This window comes from Erpetoichthys calabaricus, chromosome 14 (assembly GCF_900747795.2).
Source record: "Erpetoichthys calabaricus chromosome 14, fErpCal1.3, whole genome shotgun sequence".
In the NCBI taxonomy this organism is placed as follows: domain Eukaryota; kingdom Metazoa; phylum Chordata; class Cladistia; order Polypteriformes; family Polypteridae; genus Erpetoichthys; species Erpetoichthys calabaricus.
Window position 1 is genome coordinate 110529331 of NC_041407.2, and position 14759 is coordinate 110544089.

The window sequence follows — 14759 nt, forward strand, 5'->3', positions numbered from 1 at the left end:
ATCTTCAAGGTGCATTCTGGGAAAGCTCAAACGAGCCTTAATGTGGCCTTTCTTGAGAAGTTGTGACCCTCCCGAACAAGCCACAATGGTAGAGCGCTTGTCAAATTGTTGTCATATGCACACAATGACCAGTCTGTAACTCCTTCAGAGTGGCCATTGGCCTCTTGGTAGCCTCTCTTCCCAGTTTCCTCCTTGCTCTTCCATCCAGTTTGGAGGATCCAGGGAGGTCCTAGTAGTACCAAACACTTCTTTATGATGGACTTTACTGTGCTCCTTGGGATTGATAAAACCTTTGAGATGTTTTGGTCTCCATCTCCTTCCTTATGTCTGTCCACAACTCTATCCCTGAGATCTTTTGCAAGTGACTTGCCACCCGCAGTCAGTTGTTAGCTGTCAGTGGCACTGCCAAGCAAGGGAATGAATGCTCCAGGAACAGCTTCACTAATCACACTCATTACAACTGGTCACAGGTGGACGTAAGCCAGTAAGTGTAATAGAAATGGGGGTCACTGACACCTGATTAAGTTTGGGGGGGTGGGGGTCCTTTATTAATCTCAGTATGTCTTGTTTTTGTTTTTTTTAAATTCTTCTGAACTGTTGCTGTGATATCTTTAGATTGCATTGAGTAGATAGATAGATACTTTATTAATCCCAAGGGGAAATTCGCAAGTAGTAAAAAGTGTCCAGGGAACGAGTCCACATAAAAGAAAGGGGTACAAGTGATCAGTGAAACAGATAAAATAGATAAAAAGGTAGAAAGATGAAGTCATCTACAGAGCTGCTGGAAAGGCTGCCACTCGCAGGTCTTAGATCAGTAAGTAGCTTACTGTAACTTAGAGTAAGTAAAGCTGAAAAAAAATATTGGTTTGTGTGTTTTCATTTAAGGCTGTAAAGCAAAAAAATTGGAATATTTTGAAGGGAGGGGGATTCTTTTCTATACCCACTGTAATTCCTCCAAAACAACATTAAGTCTAGTTTTGAAGGTCCCTAACGTCCTGCTGTCCACCACACTATTTGGTCACTCATTCCATGTGTTTGTGGTTCTGTGTGTGAAGAAAAACCTAACCTCAGAATAAAACCCCTGTTTCATTGCTATGTCTCGACTTGGTTAGTTTGCCAAGTACTAGTGGCGTGTAGAGAGCACAGCACATCTGACCAGCGTAAAGCAGGCTGGATGGAAATGTGGAGGTACTTGAAGCCATAAGCCTAAAGTACAGTCAGCACCTCAGAAATGTGGCTAACTCACAGCAGGGGCTTACCTGTAAACGCTGACTTACCAAGTTACGCCAAGCACTCAAGATTTCTGAAGGCCTAGTGATTTTTATAAGCTCCCTCGGCTCAACAAATCTGCAAAATTAAGAACAATGGTAGTAATTGATAATGATTAAGAATTGATTCTAACTAGTAACTGGTTTTGATGCATGGCTCTTAGTGAATAAGAAAAGAGCAGCTAGTCTTAAGGCGTTGTGTTGGATTTTGTCTCTTCACTTTGAATGGTCAATTTTGTAACCTTGTCATGTAACTTGTGTTTCAAAACTCTGAAATTCACTTAATTAAGTTGACCTCTTTTGGATGTTTTGGATTAAAGAGTCTGCTAAGTAAATAAATGTAATAATGCAGGCCTCATACCGACAGTGTCATTTACTTGTAGAAAATGGGTATCAAGGGCGGCACGGTGGCGCAGTGGGTAGCGCTGCTGCCTCGCATTTGGGAGACCTGGGGACCTGAGGTTCGCTTCCCGGGTCCTCCCTGCGTGGAGTTTGCATGTTCTCCCCGTGTCTGCGTGGGTTTCCTCCCACAGTCCAAAGACATGCAGGTTAGGTGGATTGACGATTCTAAATTGGCCCTGGTGTGTGCTTGGTGTGTGGGTGTGTTTGTGTGTGTCCTGCGGTGGGTTGGCACCCTGCCTGGGATTGGTTCCTGCCTTGTGCCCAGTGTTGGCTGGGACTGGCTCCAGCAGACCCCCGTGACCCTGTGTTCGGATTCAGCGGGTTGGAAAATGGATGGATGGATGGATGGATGGAAATGGGTATCAAAGGCTTATCGAACAGACACTGCTGGCTAAGAAACGGAACCAGTTATGTCAAGTAGGCACATATAAATACAACAATATAAAACCAATCTGTATGAGAGACTCCATGCCTGAGGTGTTTGATTGTACCGATGGGAGCTCGTCTGTGATGTGGGTGCAGCCACATACTCGCCTGGTCCTAATTGTTGCAGCTCAAAGACGTTGGTGCCTCCCGTCCCTGCTTTTCCAGATATCTCTACCTGTACTGCTGTCCATGTCATGTAGCTTTAAAAATGTGAAGAAATTTGACACGTTTGGACCAGAGGATGCAAAGTCTGCAGTCACAATGCACACTCTAACCAAGTGTGAATCTTTTACCTGTTTCGTATTTGTCGGCTTTAACTGTGGTTCATTACAACAACCCAAACATGGGTGCCAAAGTGCTGCTATTCTCCACTTCCTCTTAACATAGAATCCAAGATGCGTATGCAGTTTTTCAAACACATGACTAAAGCAACCCTAACAACTCAGATGTAAACACTCAAGTATACACATTAATACTTATTAAATACATTGAGCAGTAATAACCATAAACTGTAGCTTTGTTACAACCTGTTTTCGGATAAAATGCAAGAGTTGCCTGTTTCATGGGGCTGCCTAATTCAGGGTTGGCATGAGGAGCAGCTGTGGCTCTTCAGACTGTGCTGGTTGTCCAGTGCCACCATGAAACACTACCCACTCTCCCTGTGCTCCCACATGTCCCCAGTCACCTTAGTTATTTCTTTGTCTTTAAAGTGGGGAGGACCACTAAAAACAGTTGGATTCACCCCACCTGTTAGTGGACACTCAACCTTGCACCTGTATAGGGACACTAAGTTACTTCACCTTTAGCACTGGCCATTTTTCAGCATGTCGTTTGAAGAGTGGGAGTTTGCAATGAATAAAAGTTGAACAGATCTGTGTGGGTGTGATGTTCTACATAGCCCAAAAGTGGTACAAACTACAGTTTTATTTGAGATAACCTTCTCAAATCCAAAGCAGGATCGTGACAGCTTTGGACAGGGCGGCTAGTCCACAGGAGGACTCACTCGCCATGTACATCTCTGGTGATATGGTGAACGCCACACAGATAATGGCTGGCGAATGCTGGATCTGTGAAGCACCATTGCTTGCCGTTGTGCTGTGTTGTAAATACCACTGGCCAAATTATCATGATAAGGGTCACCATCCATATCATCTACGCTAGTGAATGCTTCCACCAAAAATCCATGCATCTCCCTTTAAAAATGCATGTGAGCTACGTAAGAGTATCTTTGGACAAAGTAACTAGATTCCCCTTAAAAATGAAATCCTTGTCGTGTTTCACTATTTTACACCTCTCTTTTGTAACCACATTGACCTCCATATTTCTGTTTCTCTAGCGTCTAAAGGAGCTGAAACAGCGGGAATTTGCCAGGAATGTTTCATCACGGTCACGCCGAGATGAGAAGAAACAGGAAAAAGCACTGAGACGGCTGCATGAGCTGGCAGAGCAGAGGAAGCAGACCGACAGGTGAGTGTGGCAGTTTTAGCTGATGTCACTCTCTTCCTGACATTTTGAGGTTTTACATGAGGCCTGACTAGATTTCCTAGGATTTTATGGTAGATCTGCATACAGCATCCCACAGCAGTCACAAGTTGAAAACTCAAGACCCTGTATGACCAGGGAGATAATTTGAAAACTAACAGGTAGCATTGTTACTAACTGGACTTCTTCATGGAGATGAACAACCCAACAGCAGTCTATGACCAGCCATGCTTACTTGAGAAAGGCGAGGAGACTGCATGCGCACAGGTCATGCAGTCCCATTTACCTCCTTTGACATACGAGGACACCCTAAGGAAACTGCATCCGTGAATTTAGAATGTGCAGCATGGAGTTCTCTGATTACAAGTATTAAGTGACTTCCTTGCCTAAGAACCACTTCCAGGTCTCCTCTTGGTCTGCATGTGTTTCTAATGTATGGAGTACATCCAGTTACGTTGTGTACAATTTTTTCCTAAGTCCAGGGTTTTAGATGTTAAAGGAAATTACAGTATAAGCATACAAGACTTTTTCAGGGAAAGTCCACTTTTCCCACTGTAGCTTGTTTGTTCATCCACTAGGTGGCACTCACTCCCTGGAAATTGAGATCTTTTAACTAGAAGTCATTTATCTCCCTGCCTCAGTAGATGAAGGAAAATAAAATACTCCCGAAATGTGCAGTGTGCTTGTTTTAATGGTGAATGTCAGTGCATGTGGCAAAAGGAGCCCATGGAGAAGCAGAACAAGTCCACATATCATCTTCAGCCCAACAAAAGGCGTTCTATAGGGAGATTCATTCAAAAGTGGCCCTGAATATTCTGTTGTAACTCCCGTTAGGATGAAGCAGTCTGAACCAAAAGAATACGCTCTTTACCTTGACGTATGTGTATGCAATGCTGGAAGAGGTTTCCATTTTCTGCCAGACACACTTCGAAGCGGTGGTCCATGTTCCTGAACGTACCGGCAAGGGTCTCGGGTGGGGAATAGCAGCAATTTCACATTGGATGTTTTCCTTCAAATCTTCCACAGTGCCAGGCTTGTTCTGATAGACTTTTCCTTTGAGCAGACCCCAAAGGAAGAAGTCTGGTGGTGTCTGATCCGGCGACTGTGGTGGCCAAAGCCCCTTTGAAATGACCCAGTTGCCGAAAGAAGACTCCATTTCTGCCATGCTCCTTGCCCGATGTGTGACACGTTGCTCCATCTTGCTGGAAGTCACCTTCCGTTAACTCACGATCATCCAGTTGATTCTGACGTCACTTAAACGAATTGGTGACCCAATAGGTTTGCACCATGAAGACGCGCTGCTCAGTTCTGTACACCACCATCCTGATGAGAGGTCGCGTGACTGACTGAAGGGGTACGAGCGGGATGCACACACAAGTTGCAAATGACTGTCCGACGCCTACCTCATCGCTCCGACGAAGGGGCATCCCGGCTTGTTCAGAGCTCCATACACTGAGGAGCACATTGCTCGTTGTTTCGTTCAGGTCACGTCATCCTAGCGGGAGCCATTACAGAATATTCGGGGCCTCTTTCGAGTGAACCTCCCTGTATAATTCATCCATTGGCAGACCTCCTACTTTCTTAAAAGGCTTAATAAGACACAGCTATACAGGTTCTCATAAACTAAAAAGCCCCTCCAGGATAAACTGTGTTTCTTGAGACGGTAGTGGCCAGGCGTGTAGGGTCAGAGTTGGGGGGCCTCAAGAGTCTGAAGTGCTTTTATAAGCAGGACCTCCAACTCCACTGTCCTTTCCTGAATTTAGATTAAGAGAACATCATAAAATGGCCAGCTAATTAAATGAGATCAGTTAGATGGAAAATGAGTCACTGATTATCAAACTGAGTGGGACAGAAAGCTGCAGCCATGGAGGGGTTCCCAGGACTGAGTTTGAGGACCACTGCTATGTGAGATGATGGTGAGGGTCGTACTTTACAATGCTATGTATCAATACACCCAGACATTTCAGAATAATAATGGGGCCCATGAAAACTACGGTTCAAAACTAAAGCTGGAGGCAGAGTTGTACTTATTAAACTTTCTTCAACATCTCCACAAGCCTGGTGGTACCGCATCGCAACATTGATTGGCACAGCTAGTGTCCCTAACACAAGTTCTGTGTCAAATCAGGATTTGCAGCTCCACAGGCTCCTTGTGTTTCTGCGCCCACTCTGTGTGTGTTGCCTCATTTCACCTTTTGTTTGTCTCCTCAACAGCACCCCTGGCAGTGGTCCGATGTTCAGAGCCCTGACAGTAGCAGCGGATGAGGAGAACAGCGAGGATGGAAGCTCCTACACGGATGGAGTTACCTGCCTCCTTGGGGAGAAGATTCTTGCTGAAGATGGCCACGCTCCCAACTGTAGTCCGCCCTCCAGTGAGACTTCATCCAAACCTGCCAATGCTGTAGCTGGTAGCACACCGCTCTCCTTGAATGCCAGCCTGCTGCCCAAGGTGGGGGTCTCTTTCTCCTTCGCTAAAAAGGCTCCCATTAAACTGGAGACCACAGCTTCTGTTTTCAAAGATTTGGGGGAGGAGGTGTCTGTAGAAGAAGGCCAGAAGGACGAGGGCAAGGTGGCCAGCGACCCCACTCCAGTTGTGAACACCTCCGACTCGGAGAGCCCCAGTGCATCTCAGCTGACGCCCGTTGGATGTGAAGATGAGCAGCAGGACGCCGAAGGAGGAGCCCTTGCCTCCACGCTATCAAAACTGAAGATGATGATGAAGAAAGAAGAAGGTTACAGTCAGCAGGAGCCGCAGTACTACCACTACATGCCTCCGGCTCACTGCAAGGTCAAGCCCAACTTTCAGTTCATGCTTTTCATGAAAGCTTCGGACCAGAGTGGCTGTCCTCTGGTTGACGAAACCTGTGAGCTCCCCAAAGAGATGGACGAAGCAGGCGATGGAGAGCGAAAGACGGAAACCCCCAAACAACCGGACGTTCAAGCCGACGAAGCATGCAAGGAGAGTAATGACCCGGAGAAGCCGCAGCAACCACCAGCACAGTCCAAGGCCAACAACGGCAAGAGTAAAGAGGTGGGCAGCTCCTCAAAAGCACAGCCCTCTCCGGCCTCTCAGGTCTCTGACAAGCAGCCGGCCACCAAAAGCGAGCAGGCCGATGGTCCGCGACGTTCCCTGGGGCCTTTCTTCCCGGTACTGAGTAAAGACGAGAGCACCACCCTACAGTGGCCTTCTGAGCTCCTTGAATTCACCAGCGCCCAGCCCTCTCTGTCGTACAGCTGTAACCCTCTTTACTTCGACTTTAAGCTTTCGAGAAACAAAGATGGCAGGGCGAAGCAAAATGCAGAGAAGGTCGCCGCCGCCGCCGAACAGCCTGCTGCCCCGAACACTGACAAGGAGGGACAAGGACCCAGTGAGCCCAGTCCAGTGACAAAGAAAGACAAGGCGACCAAGGCCCACAAGGCCAAAAAAAAAAAAAAGCACAAAAAGTCGTCCAAACGGCCCAGCCGCAAAGAGCGCAATGGCGAAAAGGAGAAAGGCGCGGCAGCGGGGACATCGGAAACCGCCGCCAGCGAAAAGTCCAAAAAGAAGAAGAAACGCAAGCAGAAGAAAAGCAAGAGCAGAGCATCTGAGGAGCGGGAGAACAGCAACCAGGCAGCTGGTGAGGCAGAGACAGCCGAGGTAAGCGAAGGGGCCAAAAGGAAGCGCCCCCTTCAGGAGGAGTCCCAGAAGGCCACAGGCGGAGAGCACTCGGCCTCACCCGACCGGCACAGCAGTGCAAAGCGGCACCGGCCAGACGGGGCCGAGGCTACGACGTCCTCTGCTCTAAGGAAGCCCTCGTCCAGCCCTGCCCGGCGCAGCCGAAGCCGTCAGCCCAGCAGTGAGGAAGATGAAAGTGAGGATGGCCAGCACCAGCGTCGAAAAGCATCATCCCGGCCGGCCCACCGCCGACGGCATCACAGTGGGGCCTACGACTCGGAGCGCTCGCGGAGCCGGTCTTCGCGCAGAGGTGGTCGCCGCCACGGTCGACGGGCCTCGTCCCACAGCCGTTCCTACTCCAGCAGCTCCGAACACTCATCTGACAGGAGCAGTCCCTACAGCAGCCACAGGGGGCGCAGTTACTCGGACAGCTACAGCGACTACAGTGAACGGTCGCGCCAGCGCCGCTGGTCCAAGCACTCTCCCACCTCCGACTCCGACTACGAACGCTCCCATCGTGGAGGGCGCCGCTCCCGCAGGCGCAGGTACTCGACATCGGAGGAATCCAGCCGCTCGAGAAGCAATAGTCGTGGCCGAAGCAGCCGCCGCAGGCGCAGCAGCCACCACCGCAGCTCGTGCAGCAGCAGCCGCAGCCCCAGCTGGAAGCGCAGCCGCAGCAGCTACAGCCGTAGCTCGGGGAGCCGCTCCCGCCGCTCGTCCAGCTCCACCAAAGGGTCTTCCCGAGGGGGCCACCACCACCGAGACAGCTCAGCCGATCGCCCAGAAGGTCGCAGAAGGGACTTCATCCGCTCCAAAATTTACCGATCGCAGTCCCCACAGAGTTCGTCCCGCACCCCGGCATCCAAGAAGAAGGAGGAGGGCAGCGGCACCGTGGGAAGCGGAGCTGCAGACGCCGAGCCCAGCAGTCTGGAGGAGAGGAACTCGCTCACGGCACGGCTGCTTCTCGAGAAGGTGCAGTCTCGCAAGGGGCCAGATGAGGGCGCCACCACCTCTACGAAGGCGGGCATCAAGCTGAAGAACCCACCGCAGGGCTACTTCGGACCCAAACTGCCTCCCTCGCTGGGGAACAAAGCCGTCTTGCCACTCTTTGGAAAGCTCCCGGCCGTGAAGAAGCCTGTGCTGCTGCGGCGGCCGGAGGAGACCGGCCCGGAAAAGGTAGAGGAGGTGGAGGCTCCCGAAGCGGCAGCCATCGAGACGGTCATCGTGGAGCCCATCCGTGAATTTCCACCGCCACCCCCTCCTCTGCCGCCTCCACAGCTGGAAGAAAACGGGCAGGCACCTGAGGAGGAAGTGCCAGCTGAAGTGCCACCAGCCGCCCCCGAGGCTCCTGCCTGCCTCTTCCAGCCCGAGCCCGCCCTGCTCATGCCACCCTTCTCGTGTGAGGCTTCAGAAGCCCCGGACAAGCCCCTGCCACCAGAGCTGCAGGCCTTCCCTGCCTACGTGGAGGCAGAGGAGCCCGATGCCGAAGACGAGTCATCCCTGGCACCGCTGGAGAGCCAACCAATCACCTTCACGCCCGAGGAGATGGAGAAGTACAGCAAGCTGCAGCAGGCGGCCCAGCAGCACATTCAGCAGCAGCTTCTCGCCAAGCAAGTCAAGAGCTTCCCCGCTGCTGCTGCTGCCGCCGCTGCCGCGGCTGCCAATCTGGCCCAAGCACCTGCCCTCCAGCCCCTGCATATCCAACAGCCCCCTGCGGCAGCTAGCGCCACCTCCATCACTACCGTGCAGCATGCCATCTTGCAGCATCACGCGGCCGCAGCTGCCGCCATTGGCATCCACCCACACCCTCACCATCCTCACCCTCAGCAGCTGGCGCAAGTACACCACATCCCTCAGCACCACCTCACACCGATATCCCTGTCACCCCTCGGCCATTCGCTTATCCCTGCCCACCCGGCGGCGTTCCTGTCCAGCCATCCCATTCATATCATCCCCGCCTCAGCTTTCCACCATACCCCCTTGGCACTGCACCATGTGCCACACACGGCCCTCTACCCCACCCTCTTCACTCCCCGGCCCACAGCGGCGGCTGCAGCCGCTGCCCTCCACCTGCACCCCCTCTTGCACCCGATCTTCTCGGGCCAAGACCTGCAGCACCCCCCAAATCACGGCTCCTGAAGCGAGGCGAGGTGGGAGTTGCGTGCAAGAAGAGCCCCATGGGACTGAGAGTACCTACTGCGATGCGGGCGTGCAGGCCAGCGGGCGTGCCACCACTTTGGCCTTGGGTGTTGTCATTTTTAATATTTTTAGGTGTGTATGTATATACACTTGTACATATACACGTGTATATATGCATATTTTTTTTTTGTTGTTGATGGCCAAAGTGTGGCTAGAACTCCATGTGGGCCTTGGGGCTGTCGGGCAGTTAGGACGTGGGCTCGCCGACCGATGGAGGGACGGAACTGACCGACCTTTAATTTCTTACCATGCGAGAGTGGAGCTCGGATTTCCAGCATAGCTACCAAATATTGGGAAAGCCGAGCGACTCCTACTGTACAAAGTGTAAAGGCGCCGAGGCGCACACGTGTGTGAATTTTGTTTCTTCATTTTGACAGAATAACAAAGCAGAGCTTAGAAGCATCCGGAGACGCAGCCTTCACTGTGGCGTCCTCTCCCTGCAGAGCCGTTGAGCGGCCCACTGCACGGGGCTTCTGAAACGTTCAGGCGGGTTCGGTCCACCTTGAAGTGGTCAGTCTGGGTAGGTGGTCAAACCTTCAAGGTCTGACTTGTGCTTTAACTCCCCCCCCCAATAATTAAAGCAGACCCTCGCTAGGAGCTCAGCTGAGGTGATGGGGAAGCAGCCTGGTGCTCGAGTTTAGCGCCTTTAAAGCTCGCCGGAGGTCAGCCATTGACTGTGCCCTCTAGCTGCTGATGATGGGTTTTTTTGTTCCTCTCTCTCTCTCTAACACTTGATGAACCCATTTTGTAAAAATCATCATCTGCTTTGAAGGAGCTGCTCCTGGACGGCCGTGTCACACGCATGGTCACCATGCTCATCTTCAAATGAAAGGCAGCGAGTGTGGCACAAGCGAGTCTCGGCTTTGTGTGCCCAGCTTGCTCTTCTTGTCTTACGTTGTTCCCCTGAAGCTCCATACTGCCTGTTTTTTTTGGGGGGGGGGGTTTATGGGATGGGACAGGACTCTGCGACTCACCTCATTTTTATTTATTTTTGATTTTTTGGGGGGCTGCAGACACCAAAGCAATGGAGCTCTGCAGTGCGAGGACTGGATGATGGAACTTGCACGTTTTTATTTCACTTTCACACAGATGGTATATTACTGTAAAATAGAAATCCTTTATAATAAAATGATTTACAAAAAAAGGGCGTGCTTCCTGGCCTATTGAGGGGCCTCTGGGGGGGCATTCGGGCCCTCGGCCTTTGATGTCGTGGGAGGGATGGTGAGTTGGGAGTCTCTTGTGGCACACGGTGAGCATGTTGTAGAAGTAGAGAAGTGGGACACCAGGAATGAGCTAAAGGTGGAAAAATGCCAGGGTGGTCTTGGCACCACAGCCCCCCCCCCCCCCCCCCCTTACTTGTCTGAGGTGGTTTGGATGACTCACCCCCCCCCACCCCTTCACTTTTGATGCAGGCGGTGGATGGCAGAAATAAGACAATGCGGGCACACACCTCTGATGGGCACCATAAGCTCCACAACTCTCGAGCTGCAGTCACTTTTTATTAACAATGGCACAGTTCACACGGGGTACTCGACCAGACATTCAGGAGTCAAATATACAACAAAGCAGTGTAGAGTCCCCTGACCGTTAAGTGACAAATCTGCGCCTGTCCACATTCTGCACGTCCATCCTGCTTGTGTGAGATTAGGAATGTTCAGGTGGTCTCGACAAGTAAACCAGAACACCACTGGAGAATGGTGGGCCTTGTGTTGCAGGCTGCATGCAGCCATTTATTGTCACATTGACGGGTCGACTTCACGACTCCTCCTTGTCCTCACCAAGCCACCTAGGCAGAGGAGATGCCCTGAGCAGTGCGGCTTGCCCCCCAGATCCTCAAAAGGTTCCCCCCACCCCCCCACAAACAAATGTAAGACATTTTGACAACTTCCATTAGTCCAGTAGCCACCAGTGCTGCTTCAGGCTCTCAGGTCAGGTACTTCACGACCAAGACCATGACAATGCAGGTGACCACCATGCCCCCTATCAGTAGGAACTTGTCCTGGAATGCCCGTTTCTCGATGAGCTGCATGACCGTGTTTGAGAGGCCCAGCATGTTGGCCACATCCAGCATCTTCTTGTGGGCACCCTGCAAAAAGAAGAGGGGTACATGAGCAACACAAACACCCCCATGCCAAGGTGCCCAGGCATGCAGGGTCCTGGCAGTCTGCTCACAAATACTCGGCTGATCCCATTAAATACGAAGGCCAGCAGCAATCCGTCTGCCATCACTGCCCACCTTAAGGGTGTTCCTCTGCTCACGAAGACCATCCAGGATGGTGCTGCCGCTGCCCAGCAGGTCATCAATGCCTTGATGGGCATTGTGCAAAGAGGTGTTGATTTGGAGGGTATCATCGATGGGGATGGAGGTGTCTGCATCCTGTTGGGAGGAGAAACGCTGATGGATATTCTCACGATGACCCTGCCAGCTACAGGTACTTAGGGTCACAAAAGATTACTCTGACGTTGGCCACAAGGCAGGAACTACACAAAATGGCACACCAGTCAATTACATTCACCCAAACACGTGGGTTCAGAACTCAAGGGGGCACGATGCCCTTGCCACTCACATTAGTGGTGAACGTCCTGGCCATGAGCTCTTCCCTCTCCTGCTCCTGGGCCTCGCGTGCGTAGCGTCGGTGCTGGAAGTTGCGTAGGCCCGTCTGCAGGTGCTGGACGTCATACTTGAGCTGATCGACCCGCCTGGCAGAACAGAGAGGGAAGGAGGGGTGTCTTGAAGTAGACCCTCATAACATAACAGCTGCCCCCTGGCCTGACAATTACATAACTCAGTGCAGTACCCCCAAATAACCAGCCCAGGCACTTACAGCTTGGCATTCTGCCTCCTGTTGGGCGGCTCCTTACTGGCAAGGACCTCCAGTCTCTCCAGGCTGCTGAAGATTTGGTCGATTCGGGCCTGAAGCTCGTTCTCCACCACTACAAAAAAAAAAGGGGGGCACAATTAAACACAGCTGCCAGGTGGGGTTCTGGGCACAAAAAATAGAACTGTCACACCTGAAGGGAAAGGAGCTGTAACACACACACACACACACACCAACATCCTTCATGAAACCCGCCCCGTTGACCAATCACATTGCAGAGGAAGACACGACAGCCACATCCTCAAAAAAAAAAATGAAAGGCCACTTGCTAGAAGAACGAAACCCTCAAGTTCTCCTGCACTGTATGAGGCCTGGCTCTTGGGTGCCAACTCCCGGACCTTTAATCCAAGTAGCTGGCATGAAGTGCCATTGCGGGTTCATTATTCTTGATTGACGGGCCCAGTCGCCATCTTTCCACCTATCAGCATCTACTCACGATGTACTGACTGCCGGTCTGCCGTCTCCAGGCGGCCCATGTTGGACTGCACCTCCTGGATCTGCCTGTAAAAGAAGAGAGACGCGGGATTTAGTGTGGATGTCCCACGGCCAAACACAGCGGCCCACCGGTGGCGCCAGCCTGCAAAGTGTCCACACGATGGGGTGCCTGAAGTGGTCGCTCTATGACTCGCAGTCTGGAAAGGAGGAGAGTCAGGGCACCAAACTAAACTACACGGCTCTTTAGCCGTATTCTGGGTCCACCTGGGTTGGCTGGTTGCCCCCCGGAAGTTTGATGGTGTTGGAGGACAAGTTTTATGATCAGTTGCCTTTTACAATATATAAGGGGGACAGTGACCTAATCTAACTGGATTTACGTTCATTTTGAAATGACTCATTTCAGTCAACTGTTAGATAGTGGCCAGCTTACTGGACTGAATGGCTGCTGTACTAATAATGCCAATTAAACAGAGGAGCCAACATGGGGGAACTGGCACAGAAAGACAAGTGGGGTGGCTCAGACTCCTAAAGCTGAAAGATGGCCAAAAGCAACACATCTGCATGTTTTTCAAACTTTTTGATTGTTTAAGTCAATAATAGAACAAACGCAGCAGTGAGGTCCGTGGTTTATGTCCCTGGCAGGATTACCAGTTGGCACTTCAGGTAGTCTGCTGGGGGGGGTCATTCTCGTGCAAAGGTCTGGGCCACTGCAAGTGTCTTGTGAGACTTTAACAGCTTAGCAGTCTACAAGGGGCATGCTGGCCCTGGGTGGGTCACTGAGTCTGGCCATCAGGCCTCTCTGTCTTTCACATAGTGGGTATGGCAGTGTACCCTCCTTGTTTTGGGCACCTCTTTGGCATCACAAGTTCCTGTTTCTTAACCCGGCCCGTCCACATCTGAACTGAGCCTCGGCCTGGGGTTATAGATGCGCTTCGAGGTCAAAGGGCGGAGCCTGCGACGGGGGTCCAGATCTGGCTTCTAATTGGCTGCCTTGTGACAACCGGACTTCCTACCCCATAAACTCAAGTAACGGACTTGGCTCTATAGGGGACTGTGGGCGAAGTGAGCGGCCATCCGCCCCCGGCCCCTGTGCAGGTTTACCGCTACGTGCTGACCTGAAGGCTCGTATAATCTCGCCTTATTTCGTCCCGGCTACACGTCAGCGGGCAAAGTTAAAGTCCATCCCCACTCGCCGTATGTGAACGGACGGCGTTCTGAAGAAGGACCTTCGCACGGCCCGACACGACACACGGGGTAACATCCAGCGGCCTCCCTCCACCCGTTCCGTGTATTCAGTGGCAGTGCGGCTCGAGCTTTACAGCTACGGTGGCTACCCCAGCACTCCGCTTCACCACGTCCCGCACACACTTACTTGTTGGTCTGGTGGTACAACGTATCCATTGGTCCTGGTGAAGCGCCTGCCAGAGATCTAGCGAACAAAAAATAAATAAATAATAACAAATCAACAAACGTGAAGAATGGCAGCCTGTGAGGTGAAAGCGAATCTCGACCGCCAGCGGGAAGAGCGCACAGCGACTGAGCAACACGTCATCAGCGCAGAGCGCGAGGACCTCACGGGGCTGACCGCCGTGCCGCCTGATCGAACTGAACACAAACAGAACACTTGGGGACGGACGGCAGGGGGCGCTGAGAGCGCATAAAACAGCAGGCCGTGGCACTGGCGCGTGTAAGTCGAGAAATTCATTCATCTGTCAGCCATCCACCCATTTTTCTTAACCCGTTTATCCAGGGCAGGGTCACGGGTACGCTGGAGCCAATTCAAGCAGGCACAGAGCGCAAGGCAGGAACAGTCACTGGACGGGAAGCCAGACGATTTCAGTGGCATTGGCATTTCCAGAGTCTTTAGCCCCCTGATATATTATGCTAAGCCACTGATTATATATATTTTTTTCTTATATGTCAATAAACTCGAAACCACAAGGAGACCCCCTACTACCCTCACTAAGGCAGCACCAGCTCTTCACAACATTGTGCGTATTTGAGTGAATTAGA

At 51.7% G+C, this 14759-nt stretch overlaps 2 protein-coding genes across 8 annotated transcripts in view; one reads left to right on the forward strand and one right to left on the reverse strand.

Moving 5' to 3' along the window:
- gpatch8 (G patch domain containing 8) overlaps nt 1-10375 on the forward strand; it is a 118199-nt gene extending 107824 nt beyond the window's left edge. For all 7 annotated transcript variants that reach the window (XM_028819947.2, XM_051918879.1, XM_051918881.1 and 4 more), the window contains 2 exons: nt 3433-3563; nt 5793-10375. In XM_028819947.2, coding sequence (XP_028675780.1) covers nt 3433-3563; nt 5793-9372 — 3711 coding nt within the window. In that variant the 3' untranslated portion in view covers nt 9373-10375. The remainder of the gene's footprint in view (nt 1-3432; nt 3564-5792) is intronic.
- A 510-nt stretch (nt 10376-10885) lies between these two features.
- Nucleotides 10886-14310, reverse strand: gosr2 (golgi SNAP receptor complex member 2). The gene is made up of 6 exons (XM_028819953.2): nt 14119-14310; nt 12748-12812; nt 12258-12366; nt 12000-12132; nt 11669-11809; nt 10886-11518 (listed from the first exon to the last, which is right to left on the reverse strand). Exons 1-6 carry the CDS (start codon nt 14145-14147, stop codon nt 11357-11359), a joined length of 639 nt encoding a protein of 212 aa, XP_028675786.1. The 5' UTR covers nt 14148-14310; the 3' UTR covers nt 10886-11356.
- Nucleotides 14311-14759: the final 449 nt, after the last annotated feature.